The sequence below is a fragment of the Bombina bombina genome, chromosome 2, assembly GCF_027579735.1.
Source record: "Bombina bombina isolate aBomBom1 chromosome 2, aBomBom1.pri, whole genome shotgun sequence".
NCBI classification, from domain to species: domain Eukaryota; kingdom Metazoa; phylum Chordata; class Amphibia; order Anura; family Bombinatoridae; genus Bombina; species Bombina bombina.
This window is the reverse complement of record NC_069500.1, coordinates 268,819,628-268,835,670: the sequence shown is the minus strand read 5'-3', so window position 1 is coordinate 268,835,670 and position 16,043 is coordinate 268,819,628. Positions and strand designations below refer to the sequence as shown.

Here is a 16,043-nt window from a genome sequence, read left to right as displayed (position 1 = left end):
TAGAAGCCATATCAGCATTCCAGGTCTTAAGCCATAAAGCTCTTCTGGCTAAGATAGCCAGAGACATAAACCTAACATCAACTCTAATAATATCAAAAATGGCATCACAGATGAAATTATTAGCATGCTGGAGAAGAATAATAATATCATGAGAATCACGATTTGTTACTTGTTGCGCTAGAGTTTCCAACCAAAAAGTTGAAGCTGCAGCAACATCAGCCAATGATATAGCAGGTCTAAGAAGATTACCTGAACATAGATAAGCTTTTCTTAGAAAAGATTCAATTTTTCTATCTAAAGGATCCTTAAACGAGGTACCATCTGACGTAGGAATGGTAGTACGTTTAGCAAGGGTAAAAATAGCCCCATCAACTTTAGGGATTTTGTCCCAAAATTCTAACCTGTCAGGCGGAACAGGATATAATTGCTTAAAACGTTTAGAAGGAGTAAATGAATTACCCAATTTATCCCATTCCTTAGAAATTACTGCAGAAATAGCATTAGGAACAGGAAAGACTTCTGGAATAACCGCAGGAGCTTTAAAAACCTTATCCAAACGTATAGAATTAGTATCAAGAGGACTAGAATCCTCTATTTCTAAAGCAATTAGTACTTCTTTAAGTAAAGAGCGAATAAATTCCATCTTAAATAAATATGAAGATTTATCAGCATCAATCTCTGAGATAGAATCCTCTGAACCAGAAGAGTCCAAAGAATCAGAATGATGGTGTTCATTTAAAAATTCATCTGTAGAGAGAGAAGATTTAAAAGACTTTTTACGTTTACTAGAAGGAGAAATAACAGACAAAGCCTTCTTTATGGATTCAGAAACAAAATCTCTTATGTTATCAGGAACATTCTGCACCTTCGATGTTGAGGGAACTGCAACAGGCAATGGTACATCACTAAAGGAAATATTATCTGCTTTAACAAGTTTGTCATGACAATTATTACAAACAGCTGGAGGAATAGCTACCAAAAGTTTACAGCAGATACACTTAGCTTTGGTAGATCCAGCAGGCAGTGGTTTTCCTGTAGTATCTTCTGGCTCAGATGCAACGTGAGACATCTTGCAATATGTAAGAGAAAAAACAACATATAAAGCAAAATAGATCAAATTCCTTATAAGACAGTTTCAGGAATGGGAAAAAAATGCCAAACATCAAGCTTCTAGCAACCAGAAGCAAATGAAAAATGAGACTGAAATAATGTGGAGACAAAAGCGACGCCCATATTTTTTGGCGCCAAATAAGACGCCCACATTATTTGGCGCCTAAATGCTTTTGGCGCCAAAAATGACGCCACATCCGGAACGCCGACATTTTTGGCGCAAAATAACGTCAAGAATGACGCAACTTCCGGCGACACGTATGACGCCGGAAACGGAAAAGAATTTTTGCACCAAAAAAGTCCGCGCCAAGAATGACGCAATAAAATGAAGCATTTTCAGCCCCCGCGAGCCTAACAGCCCACAGGGAAAAAAGTCAAATTTTTAAGGTAAGAAAAATATGATAATTTAAAGCATAATCCCAAATATGAAACTGACTGTCTGGAAATAAGGAAAGTTGAACATTCTGAGTCAAGGCAAATAAATGTTTGAATACATATATTTAGAACTTTATAAATAAAGTGCCCAACCATAGCTTAGAGTGTCACAGAAAATAAGACTTACTTACCCCAGGACACTCATCTACATGTTTGTAGAAAGCCAAACCAGTACTGAAACGAGAATCAGTAGAGGAAATGGTAAATATAAGAGTATATCGTCGATCTGAAAAGGGAGGTAAGAGATGAATCTCTACGACCGATAACAGAGAACCTTATGAAATAGACCCCGTAGAAGGAGATCACTGCATTCAATAGGCAATACTCTCTTCACATCCCTCTGACATTCACTGCACGCTGAGAGGAAAACCGGGCTCCAACTTGCTGCGGAGCGCATATCAACGTAGAATCTAGCACAAACTTACTTCACCACCTCCCTTGGAGGCAAAGTTTGTAAAACTGATTTGTGGGTGTGGTGAGGGGTGTATTTATAGGCATTTTAAGGTTTGGGAAACTTTGCCCCTCCTGGTAGGAATGTATATCCCATACGTCACTAGCTCATGGACTCTTGTTAATTACATGAAAGAAATGACAAAACTATCGAATATAACAAGATTTTAATAAGTATATATAAATTGGCCCCTGCACCACGCCACAGCTCTGCTGTGGCGCCTACCTGCCCCCGGATGAAGTGGGTGAGCTTGCTATATCTTGTAAATACTTTTCGCTAAGTCTGGAAGACAATTCAGGCCACTCAGAGCCCCAGTCTCTGCTGCTATGTCCGGAGGAATACTGAGCGTCTGAGCACGTGAATTAAGCCCCGCCCATCGTGGGCATCCCAGAATCTTACTAAAACCGCATGGGTCGCGGTATTACTAGTAAAAAACATGCCATGTGTCCGCTAGATATGGAGGCTAAACGTACTCTGTAGCCCTGCCATAAAAATAACAATGCAGTCTGATTAGAATAATTATGCCAGTAAAAAAACCGCATCTCCCAGCGTCCAGCCCCACAGGTCTTTACATACATAGCAAATACCATAATAAAATAAAGGGATTTCAGCTACACCATTCTCACACTAGTGCATATTGCTTACCCTTCCCCAAATAGTGGACAATGACAGTCTGTTCTGATTCAATCTCCCCAGAAACAAAAGACTGCACACATACCTCCAAGTTGCTTGTAGCAAAAACCTGTCTCCACACTGAAGATCTTCTCACACATACCTTCAGCTACGTTGTGGGAACCATTATAGATCTTAGATGTTTGCTAAGATCATCAACATCAGGGCAGAAAAAACATGTCTTCTCCCTGAGAAAAATAGCACTCTCTGGCACTATTTAAAAAATAAAAAACTTCTTGATTGAAGAATCTAAACGAACACCTCATTTTACCTCTTCCTAGTACTAACACAGGCAAAGAGAATGACTGGGGTGGAGGGAAGGGAGGAGCTATATATACAGCTCTGCTGTGGTCCTCTTTGCCACTTCCTGTTAGCAGGAGGATAAATCCCACAAGGATGAAATCCGTGGACTCGTCATATCTTGTAGAAGAAAAGTGTGGTTTTTTTCCCATTTTTTTCTCATATTTTATAAAATATTTTATAGTAACTTATATATGATGAAAATAATGGTATTTTTAGAAAGTCCATTCAATGGCGAGAAAAACAGTATATAATATGAGTGGGTACAGTAAATGAGTAAGAGGAAAATTACAGCTAAACACAAACACCACCAAAATGTAAAAACAGCCTTGGTCCCAAACGCACAGAAAATGGAAAAGTGCTGTGGTCGTTAAGGGGTTAATATGAGTCTGGATGGTTTCGCAGAAAGACACCCCCTGCATCTCCGGAACTCTAACTTTCACCCAAGCTCTCACTGAGAGAGTGACAGGACTACTTAACACTCCAGTCCCATTTCAAAGAGTACTACCCTCCATAAGAGACTACTCCACTATTCCGACACTTCTCTGCCAACCTCCTGTGACGAAAGGCAAAGAATGACTGGGGGATGAGGGGAGTGGGAGGAGTATTTAAGCCTTTGGCTGGGGTGTCTTTGCCTCCTCCTGGTGGCCAGGTTCTGAATTCCCAAAAGTAATGAATGAAGCAGTGGACTCTCCTCCCATTAAAATGGAAACAATCTAAGTTATATTGTTTTAATTATTTTATAAAGAGCAATACAGAGATAAAAACCTTAAAATGCAATTAGTGCAAATAGTTAAAAATGGCATTTGCACAGGGATGTGAAGGGCTTAACATTCTGGATGTTCCAACTGACAAAATTAAAAGCAAACGGCTAGATTACGAGTTGTGTGTAAGGCTTAAAAAGCAGCGTTGACCGGTCCGAACGCTGCTTTTTAACGCCCACTGCTATTACGAGTCTTGCAGGTACAGGTGTACCGCTCACTTTTTTGGCCAGACTTGGAAATACCGCAAATCCACTTACGTCAATTGCGTATACTATTTATTCAATGAGACTTGCATAGCGCCGGTATTACGAGTCTGACAAAAAGTGAGCGGTACATCCTCTCCTGTCAAGACTGGAACCGCATTTTAAAATCAGTAGTTAAGAGTTTTATGGTACAACGCCGTAGCATAAAACTCTTAACTGAAGTGCTAAAAAGTACACCCATAAACTACCTATTAACCCCTAAACTGCGGCCCTCCCACATCGCAAACACTAAAATAAATTTTTTAACCCCTAATCTGCCAAACTGGACATCGCCGCCACTATAATAAATATATTAACCCCTAAACCACCGCACTCCGCATTGCAAACACTAGTTAAATATTATTAACCTCTAATCTGCTGTCCCTAACATCGCTGACACCTACCTACATTTATTAATCCCTAATCTGCCGCACCCGTCACTGCCACTATATTAAAGTTATTAACCCCTAAATCTAAGTCTAAGTCTAACCCTAACCACCCCTAACAAATATAATTACAATAAATCTAAATAAAAATAACTATCATTAACTAAATTATTCCTATTTAAAACTAAATACCTATAAAATAAACCCTAAGATAGCTACAATATAACTAATAGTTACATTGTAGCTATCTTAGGGTTTATTTTTATTTTACAGGCAAGTTTGTATTTATTTTAACTAGGTAGAGTACTTATTAAATAGTTAATAACTACCTAGTTAAAATAAAGACAAATATACCTGTAAAATAAAAAACTTAACCTAAGTTACACTAACACCTAACACTACACTATAATTAAATTAATTCCCTAAATTATATACAATTAAATAAAATTACCTAAAGTACAAAAAAAAACCCCACCAAATTACAGAAAAACATAATTTATGTATGAATTTAACTGATAAATTCATTTCTTTCATATTGGCAAGAGTCCATGAGCTAGTGATGTATGGGATATACATTCCAACCAGGAGGGACAAAGTTTCCCAAACCTCAAAATGCCTAAAAATACACCCGCCACCACACCCACAATTCAGTTTAACGAATAGCCAAGAAGTGGGGTGATAAGAAAGGAGCGAAAGCATCAACAAGGAATTGGAAAATTTGTGCTTTATACAAAAAAATCATAACCACCATAAAAAGGGTGGGACTCATGGACACTTGCCAATATGAAAGAAATGAATTTATCAGGTAAGTTCTTACATAAATTATGTTTTCTTTAATGTGATTGGCAAGAGTCCATGAGCTAGTGACGTATGGGATAGCAAATACCCAAGATGTGGAATTCCACGCAAGAGTCACTAGAGAGGGAGGGATAAAAATAAAGACAGCCAATTCCGCTGAAAAATTAATCCACAACCCAAATCAAAAGCTTTAATCTTTATAATTAAAAAAACTGAAATTATAAGCAGAAGAATCAATCTGAAACAGCTGCTTGAAGTACCTTTCTACCAAAAACTGCTTCTGAAGAAGAGAAAACATCAAAATGGTAGAATTTAGTAAAAGTATGCAAAGAAGACCAAGTTGCTGCTTTGCAAATCTGATCAACAGAAGCTTCATTCTTAAAAGCCCAGGAAGTGGAAACTGACCTAGTAGAATGAGCCGTAATCCTCTGAGACGGGGATTTACCCGACTCCAAATAAGCATGATGAATCAAAAGCTTTAACCAAGATGCCAAAGAAATGACAGAAGCCTTCTGACCTTTCCTAGAACCAGAAAAGATGACAAATAAACTAGACCTCTTTCTGAAATCTTTAGTAGCTTCAACATAATATTTCAAAGCTCTTACCACATCCAAAGAATGTAAAGATCTCTCCAGAGAAATCTTAGGATTAGGACTCAACGAAGGGACAACAATTTCTCTACTAATGTTGTTGGAATTCACAACTTTAGGTAAAAATTTAAATGAAGTCCTCAAAACCGCCTTATCCTGATGAAAAATCAGAAAAGGAGACTCACAAGAAAGAGCAGATAATTCAGAAACTCTTCTAGCAGAAGAGATAGCCAAAAGGAACAATACTTTCCAAGAAAGTAATTTAATGTCCAGAGAATGCATAGGCTCAAACGGAGGAGCCTGCAAGGCCTTCAAAACCAAATTAAGACTACAAGGAGGAGAGATTGACTTAATGACAGGCTTGATACGAACCAAAGCCTATACAAAACAATGAATATCAGGAAGATTAGCAATTTTGTGGAAGAGAAGAAAAAGAGCAGAGATTTGTCCTTTCAAGGAACTTGCAGACAAACCCTTATCTAAACCATCCTGAAGAAACTGTAAAATTCTAGGAATTCTAAAAGAATGCCAAGAGAATTTATGAGAAGAACACCATGACATGTAAGTCTTCCAAACTCTTTCTAGACACAGATTTACGAGCCTGCAACATAGTATTAATCACTGAGTCATAGAAACCTCTAAGACTAAGTGTTCAATCTCCATACCTTCAAATTTAATGATTTGAGATCCTGATGGAAAAATGGGCCTTGAGATAGAAGGTCTGGCCTTAACGGAAGTGGCCAAGGTTGGCAACTGGACATCCGAACAAGATCCACATACCAAAACCTGTGTGGCCATGCTGGAGCCACCAGCAGTACAAACGAACGCTCCATTATGATTTTGGAAATCACTCATGGAAGAAGAACTAGAGGCGGAAAGATATCAGCAGGTTGATAACTCCAAGGAAGTGTCAACGCATTCACTGCTTCCGCCTGAGGATCCCTGGATCTGGACAGATACCTGGGAAGTTTCCTGTTTAGATGAGAAACCATCAGATCTATTTCTGGAAGCCCCCACATCTAAACAATCTTAAAAAACACATCTGGGTGAAGAGACCACTCTCCCGGATGTAAAGTCTGGCAACTGAGATAATCCACTTCCCAATTGTCTATACCTGGGATATGGACCGCAGAAATTAGACAGGAGCTGGATTCCGCCCATTCAAGTATCCAAGATACTTCTTTCATAGCTTGAGGACTGTGAGTCCCACCTTGATGATTGACATACGCCACGGTTGTGACATTGTCTGTCTGAAAACAAATAAATGGTTCTCTCTTTAGAAGAGGCCAAAACTGAAGAGCTCTGAGAATTGCACGGAGTTCCAAAATATTGATTGTAATCTTGCCTCTTGAGATTTCCAAACCCCCTGCGCTGTCAGAGATCCCCAGACAGCTCCCCAACCTGAAAGACTCGCATCTGTTGTGATTACAGTCCAGGCTGGACGAACAAAAGAGGCCCCTTGAACTAAACGATGGTGACCTAACCACCAAGTAAGAGATAGTCGAATATTGGGATTTAAGGATATTAATTGTGATATCTTTGTATACTCCCTGCACCATTAGCTCAGCATACAAAGCTAAAGAGGTATCATGTGAAAACGAGCAAAGGGGATCGCGTCCGATGCTGCATTCATGGAGACCTAAAACCTCCATGCACATAGCTACTGAAGGGAATGATTGAAACTGAAGGTTCCGACAAGCTGAAACCAATTTCAGACGTCTTTTGTCTGTTAGAGACAAATTCATGGATAATTAATCTATTTGGAATCCTAAAAAGGTTACCCTTGTCTGAGGACTCAAGGAACTTTTTGGTAAATTGATCCTCCAACCATGTCTTTGAAGAAACAACACTAGTTGATTTGTGTTAGATTCTGCAGAATGCAAAGACTGAGCAAGTACCAAGATATCGTCCAAATAAGGAAACTGCAATACCCCGCTCTCTGATCACAGAGAGTAGGGCACCGAGAACCTTTGAAAAGATCCTTGGAGCTGTTGCTAGGCCAAAAGGAAGAGCAACAAATTGGTAATGCTTGTCTAGAAAAGAGAATCTCAGGAACTGATAGTGATCTGGATGAATCAGAATATGAAGATATGCATCCTGTAAGTCTATTGTGGACATATAATGCACTTGCTGAACAATAGGCAGAATAGTCCTTATAGTCACCATCTTGAATGTTGGTATTCTTACATAACGATTCAAAATTTTTAGATCCAGAACTGGTCTGAAAGAATTCTCCTTCTTTGGAACAATGAACAGATTTGAATAAAATCCCAGACCCCGTTCCTGAAAAGAAACTGGCACAATTACCCCAGATAACTCCAGGTCTGAAACACACTTCAGGAAAGCCTGAGCCTTTACTGGGTTCACTGGAATGTGTGAGAGAAAGAAACTTCTCACAGGCGGTCTTATTTTGAAACCTATTCTGTACCCTTGAGAAACAATGTTCTGAATCCAACGATTTTGGATCGAATTGATCCAAACATCCTTGTAAAATCTTAGTCTGCCCCCTACCAGCTGCACTGGAATGAGGGCCACACCTTCATGCAAACTTGGGGGCTGATTTTGATTTTTTAAATGGCTTGGATTTATTCCAGACTGGAGAAGGCTTCCAATTGGAAACCGTTCCCTTAGGGGAAGGGTCGGGTTTCTGTTCCTTATTTTGACGAAAGGAACAAAAACGGTTAGCAGCCCTAAATTTATGTGAATATCAGTGATAGGCGCCTATTAAAAGAAAGACACACTCAAAGATAAGTGTGATATATAGTCGTGCCACAATATATAATGTGGGGCCAATATGCCAAGTATAGGGCACTATATGCCTAAAAACGATATATAAAAAGTGCTAACATACGCTAACAATATATGCAATGTGAGATTGCTAACAGTGATAACGTTTGTGAAGTATCAAAAAAGCACAATACTAAAATACAAAGACAAAAATATAAACACTATAGGTGATATCGAACCAAACACAATCCGGGGTTCAATCCAGATTACAGTTCATATAATCAGGAGATGAAGTGGCAGCTGTGCTCCTTCTGGGACTGACGGGCAGCCAGCAGAGATCTGTAGAAAATGAAGAAAAGAAAGGAGGCGCCACAATAGTGTGAATACGTCAGGTACCAATGCCCATGCACATATCAAGATGTCACTTACTAGATGTAAAGCACTTGAAAAGTGCCACAAGTGCGAGCTGGATCATTAATAGCTGCCCAGCGAGCTATCCTCCCGAGATATGTACCGGCAAACTCGATACTAGTGACAAGATCCCAGTCAAATGGATAGGACAACCAGTTCTTTTTTAGAGCGATATATCAGCAACCACCCAGAAAAATGTCCATATGAATATATGATTGAATATAACTAAATAAAAACTTTGTGATGTCAGAGGGTAAAATAAAATAGGTAATTTATTAGATACCCAATTCACTACGCGTTTCTCGGTATAACACCCGTTTCATCAGGTGCATATCAATATATACAGTTGAAATAATAGAATCCAACTGAGAACCAAATAATTTATTACCTTGGAAAGAGAGAGATAGCAACGTTGATTTAGAAGTCATATCAGCATTCCAAGATTTAAGCCATAAAGCTCTTCTAGCTAAAATAGCTAAAGATCTATATCTGACATCAATTCTAATTATATCAAAAATGGCATCACAAATGAAATTATTAGCATGTTGAATTAGCTTAACAATGCTATACACATTATGATCTGGTACTTGTTATGCTAAAGTTTCCAACTAAAAAGTTGAAGCAGCAGCAACATCAGCCAAAGAAATAGCAGGCCTAAGAAGATGACCTGAATATAAATAAGTCTTCCTTAGATAAAATTCAAGTTTCCTATCTAAAGGATCTTTAAAAGAAGTACTATCTGCCGTAGGAATAGTAGTAGGTTTAGCAAGAGTAGAGATGGCCCCATCAACTTTGGGGATCTTTTCCCAAAACTCCAATCTATCAGTCGGCAAAGGATACAGTTTCTTAAACCTTGAAGAAGGAGTAAAAGTACCCAGTCTATTCCATTCCCTAGAAATTACATCTGAAATAGCATCAGGAACTGGAAAAACCTCTGGAATAACTACACGAGGTTTAAAAAACGAATTTAAACGTTTACTGGTTTTAATATCAAGAGGACTAGTCTCCTCCATATCTAATGCAATCAACACCTCTTAATAAGGAACGAATATACTCCATTTTAAATAAGTATGAAGATTTGTCAGTGCCAATATCTGAGGCAGAATCTTCTGAACCAGATAGATCCTCATCAGAGATAGGTAAATCAGAATGCTGTCGGTCATTTAAAAATGTATCAAATTTATGAGAAGTTTTAAAAGACATTTTACGTTTATTAGAAGGTGGTATGACAGACAAAGCCGTCTGAATGGAATTAGAAACAAATTCTCTCACATTAACAGGAATATCCTGAACATTAGATGTTGAAGGAACAACAACAGGTAATGGATTACTACTAATGGAAATATTGTCTGCATTTGAAAGTTTATCATGACAACTAACACAAACTACAGCCGGAGGAACAGTTACCACAAGTTTACAACAAATGCACTTAGCTTTGGTAGAACCGACATCAGGCAGCAGGATTCCAGTAGTAGATTCTGAGACAGGGTCAGATTGAGACATCTTGCAATATGTAATAGAAAAAATAACATATAAAGCAAAAGTATCAATTTCCTTATATGACAGTTTCAGGAATGGGAAAAAATGCAAACAAAATAAGCCTCTGGAAACCAGAAGCAAAATGAAATAAGGACTTAAAAAATGTCAAAAATCTGGCGCCAAGTATGACGCCCACAACTGACAAAATATTTTTTGGTGCCAAGAATGTCTGCAACAAACACGAGCGTCATAGATGACGCAACTACGTAAAAACTCTCGGCGCCAACTAAGACACCGGAAATTACATCAACAAACCTAATTCTCGTGCCAAAAAAGTCTTGTGCCAAAAATGACGCAATAAATTATAGTATTTTGCGCTCCCGCGAGCCTAACAGCCCGCAATTTAGAAAAGAGAGTCAATTTGAAAATTTTCAGGTAAGAATTTTTTTTTTTTATATGCATTTCCCAAAATGAAACTGGCAGTCTGAAAGAAGGAAATATACTGATTAACCTGAATCATGGCAAATATAAGTACAAACATATATTTAGAACTTAACATATAAGATGCCAAACCATAGCTGAGAGTGTCTTAAATAAAAGAAAATATACTTACCAAAAGACACTCATCTACATAAAGTAGATAGCCAAACCAATACTGAAACGAGAATCAGTAGAGGTAATGGTATATAAGAGTATATCGTCGATCTGAAAAGGGAGGTAGGAGATGAATCTCTACGACCGATAACAGAGAACCTATGAAATAGATCCCTGCTAGGATGACCATTGTATTCAATAGGTAATACTCCCTTCACATCCCTCTGTCATTCACTGCACTCTGAGAGAAACCGAGCTTCAGCATGCTGAGAAGCGCATATCAACGTAGAAATCTAGCACAAACTTACTTCACCACCTCCATAGGAGGCAAAGTTAGCAAAACTGAATTGTGGGTGTGGTGGGTGGGTGTATTTATAGGCATTTTGAGGTTTGGGAAACTTTGCCCCTCCTGGTAGGAATGTATATCCCATACGTCACTAGCTCATGGACTCATCCAAGGGGGGCGAAGTGGTCCTCCAGACAGGCAGAAGTCTTCATCCAGACGGCATCTTCTATCTTCATCCATCCGGCGCGGAGCGGGTCCATCTTCAAGACATCCGGCGCGGAGCATCCTCTTCCAACGAAGTCTTCTTACTAAATGACTGTTGCTTTAAGTGACGTCATCCAAGATGGCGTCCCTTCAATTTCGATTGGCTTATAGAATTCCATCAGTCAATCAGAATTAAGGTAGAAAAAAATCCTATTGGCTGATGCAATCAGCCAATAGGATTGAGCTGGCATTCTATTGGCTGATTGGAACAGCCAATAGAATGCCAGCTCAATACTATTGGCTGATTGCATCAGCCAATAGGATTTTTTTCTACCTTAATTCCATTGGGGGAGGCAGATTAGGGGTTAATAAATATAATGTAGCTGTCGGCGATGTCGGGGGCGGCAGATTAGGGGTTAATAAGTAATATTAGGGGTGTTTAGGCTCGGGGTTCATGTTAGGGTGTTAGGTTCATAAGGATAATGTAGGTGGCGGCGGTGTCCGGAGCGGCAGATTAGGGGTTGATAAGAATAATGTAGGTGTCGGCGATGTCGGGGGCGGCAGATTAGGGGTTAATAAGTAATATTAGGGGTGTTTAGGCTCGGGGTTCATGTTAGGGTGTTAGGTGTAGACATAAATGTATTTTCCCCATAGGAATCAATAGGGCTGCGTTAGGAGCTAAATGCTGCTTTTTTGCAGGCGTTAGGTTTTTTTCCAGCTGGCTCTCCTCCATTGATTCCAATGGGGAAATCGTGCACGTAAGCAGCGCTGGTATTGAGATGAGATGTGGAGCAAAATTTTGCTCTACGATCACTTTTTTATGGTTAACGCCGGGTTTCTAAAAACCTGTAATACCAGTGCTGCATGTAAGTGAGCGGTGAGCATAAACTGCTTGTTAGCACCGCATAGCTTCTGACGCAAAACTCGTAATCTAGGTGAATCTAGGTGAAAGTTATTAAATTTGCAAAGCAATAACTAGCATAATATGCTGTATTTATTACAGTTTAAAAGGCCACAATGTCAAAGTTGGAATTTACTGGTACTATTTCTATAGTGTTAATGGTACATTTCTCAATAATTACCATATCATTTATTTTTCCATTGTGCCCCAGGAATTTTCTTACAAGTTTTCTGGTTTCAATATCAAAAACGTTCAGGCTGAAATCATCCAATGTCACTCCAAGCATGCCACTGCCAAAAAAAAAAACACAAACAATTCTCTTAACATAGTAATGGAAACAATTTATTTAAAAAATTAAAAATTGCATATTAGGATATTAAGTTCTAAGGAATGTGACATTACAGAATAATTTCACAATTTACCAACAAAATTATTAAGTAATTAATTATATGCTGACTAACCAAAAGATCTGGGTATGGCAGGAAGTACAAAGGATCACTGTGCAACTAAGGAGATAAATTCTTAATGGAATTCCATGTAAATTCATTACTTAGTCAACACAAACCTAAATTTAACTCTGGAAAAATACTGCACCCAGAGAAGCTATTTTTAATATCTAGTTAAGTTTTGTGGTAGCTGAACAAGCCAACAATACTTTTTTCTGTGGGGAGCTGCACCTGGGCAAGAACCTACTAGCAGTAGCAGAGGCAGTGTTCTTCCCAGTTGCCAATTTAATGTGCACACCACCCAACAAATTGTTATGCCCACGCAGCTAAAATGTAAGCCAATATTAAAGGGATATGAAATCACAAAATTTTCTTTTTAAGTTTGAGATGTGAACATATTCAATCAAAAGCGATAAGTCTGTTTGAGAAATATATATGTTATATGCCTCCATGTGACAAAGGCTTAAGTTTAGAGCCGAAAGGTTATGGTGTAAAGGCATAAAGCCGAGACACTATTGTATTTAATTAAAGGCTTTGTTTGCTTATTGGGACTACAGCCGGACCCTGGTTTTTAAACTGTCATGTTTATATATATATATATATATATATATATACACACACACATGTAATACATACATATACACATTATATATATATATATATATATATATATATATATATATATATAGAAAACAAAAAAAAACTAACTGGGGATGTAGCTGTGTTCAGAATTAATCACATTCAAAATCATGTTAAATAGGAGTCAGCAAACACCTGCCATCATTTAACATGTCTTATTAACCCCAAAAAAAGTTCAGCTGCTCTAGTTGGTCTTTCCTGAAATTTTCTTAGTCGCATCCCACAGCAAAAGCCATGGTCCACAGAGAGCTTCCAAAGCATCAGAGGGATCTCATTGTTAAAAGGTATCAGTCAGGAGAAGGGTACAAAAGAATTTCCAAGGCATTAGATATACCATGGAACACATTGAAGACAGTCCTCATCAAGTGGAGAAAATATGGCACAACAGTGACATTACCAAGAACTGGACGTCCCTCCAAAATTGATGAAAAGACGAGAAGAAAACTGGTCTGGGAGGCTACCAAGAGGCCTACAGCAACATTAAAGGAGCTGGAGGAATATCTGGCAAGCACTGGCTGTGTGGTACATGTGACAACAATCTCCCATATTCTTCATATGTCTGGGCTATGGGGTAAAGTGGCAAGACGAAAGCCTGTTCTTACGAAGAAAAACATCCAAGCCAGGCTACATTTTGCAAAAACACATCTGAAGTCTCCCAAAAGCATGTGGGAAAAGGTGTTATGGTCTAATGAAACCAAGGTTTAACTTTTTCGCCATTATTCCAAAAGATATGTTTGGCGCAAAAACAACACTGGAAAAATAGAAATGGGCCCAGCACTCACCATCCAATTAAGGGTGCACGCTACAGGGGTTTCTGCACTAACCCCCAAAGTAGACAAATTTGTAGAAAAGAGCAGCAGCACCACACTTTATGAACTTTTAACTGCTTTTAATGATTAAACATACAGGAAAGCAACCAGTTGATGACCGAAACGTCGTTGCTTTCCTGTATGTTTCATCATTAAAAGCAGTTAAAAGTTCATAAAGTGTGGTGCTGCTGCTCTTTTCTACAAATTTGCAAAAACAGAATTTATGCTTACCTGATAAATTACTTTCTCCAACGGTGTGTCCGGTCCACGGCGTCATCCTTACTTGTGGGATATTCTCTTCCCCAACAGGAAATGGCAAAGAGCCCAGCAAAGCTGGTCACATGATCCCTCCTAGGCTCCGCCTTCCCCAGTCATTCGACCGACGTAAAGGAGGAATATGCATAGGAGAAATCATATGATACCGTGGTGACTGTAGTTAGAGAAAATAATTCATCAGACCTGATTAAAAAACCAGGGCGGGCCGTGGACCGGACACACCGTTGGAGAAAGTAATTTATCAGGTAAGCATAAATTCTGTTTTCTCCAACATAGGTGTGTCCGGTCCACGGCGTCATCCTTACTTGTGGGAACCAATACCAAAGCTTTAGGACACGGATGATGGGAGGGAGCAAATCAGGTCACCTAGATGGAAGGCACCACGGCTTGCAAAACCTTTCTCCCAAAAATAGCCTCTGAAGAAGCAAAAGTATCAAATTTGTAAAATTTGGTAAAAGTGTGCAGTGAAGACCAAGTCGCTGCCTTACATATCTGATCAACAGAAGCCTCATTCTTGAAGGCCCATGTGGAAGCCACAGCCATAGTGGAATGAGCTGTGATTCTTTCAGGAGGCTGCCGTCCGGCAGTCTCATAAGCCAATCGGATGATGCTTTTAAGCCAAAAGGAGAGAGAGGTAGAAGTTGCTTTTTGACCTCTCCTTTTACCAGAATAAACAACAAACAAGGAAGATGTTTGTCTGAAATCCTTTGTAGCCTCTAAATAGAATTTTAGAGCACGAACTACATCCAAATTGTGCAACAAACGTTCCTTCTTTGAAACTAGATTCGGACACAAAGAAGGCACAACTATCTCCTGGTTAATATTTTTGTTAGAAACAACTTTCGGAAGAAAACCAGGTTTAGTACGCAAAACCACCTTATCTGCATGGAACACCAGATAAGGAGGAGAACACTGCAGAGCAGATAACTCTGAAACTCTTCTAGCAGAAGAAATTGCAACCAAAAACAAAACTTTCCAAGATAATAACTTAATATCTACGGAATGTAAGGGTTCAAACGGAACCCCTTGAAGAACTGAAAGAACTAAATTGAGACTCCAAGGAGGAGTCAAAGGTTTGTAAACAGGCTTGATTCTAACCAGAGCCTGAACAAAAGCTTGAACATCTGGCACAGCCGCCAGCTTTTTGTGAAGTAAAACAGATAAAGCAGAAATCTGTCCCTTCAAAGAACTTGCAGATAATCCTTTCTCCAAACCCTCTTGTAGAAAGGATAGAATCTAAGGAATTTTTATCTTGTTCCATGGGAATCCTTTCGATTCGCACCAACAGATAGATATATTTTTTCCATACTTTATGGTAAATTTTTCTAGTTACAGGCTTTCTAGCCTGAATAAGAGTATCAATGACAGAATCTGAGAACCCACGCTTTGATAAAATCAAGCGTTCAATCTCCAAGCAGTCAGTTGGAGTGAGGCCAGATTCGGATGTTCGAACGGACCTTGAACAAGAAGGTCCCGTCTCAAAGGTAGCTTCCATGGTGGAGCCGATGACATTCACCAGGTCT

General features: G+C 39.0%; 1 protein-coding gene across 1 annotated transcript in view; it reads right to left on the bottom strand.

Annotated features, from left to right (window-relative positions):
- Positions 1-16,043, bottom strand: part of WDR36 (WD repeat domain 36) — a 410,170-nt gene that overhangs the window by 272,476 nt on the left and 121,651 nt on the right. Inside the window, exon 15 of the mRNA XM_053699732.1 lies at positions 12,516-12,640. Coding sequence (XP_053555707.1) covers positions 12,516-12,640 — 125 coding nt within the window. The remainder of the gene's footprint in view (positions 1-12,515; positions 12,641-16,043) is intronic.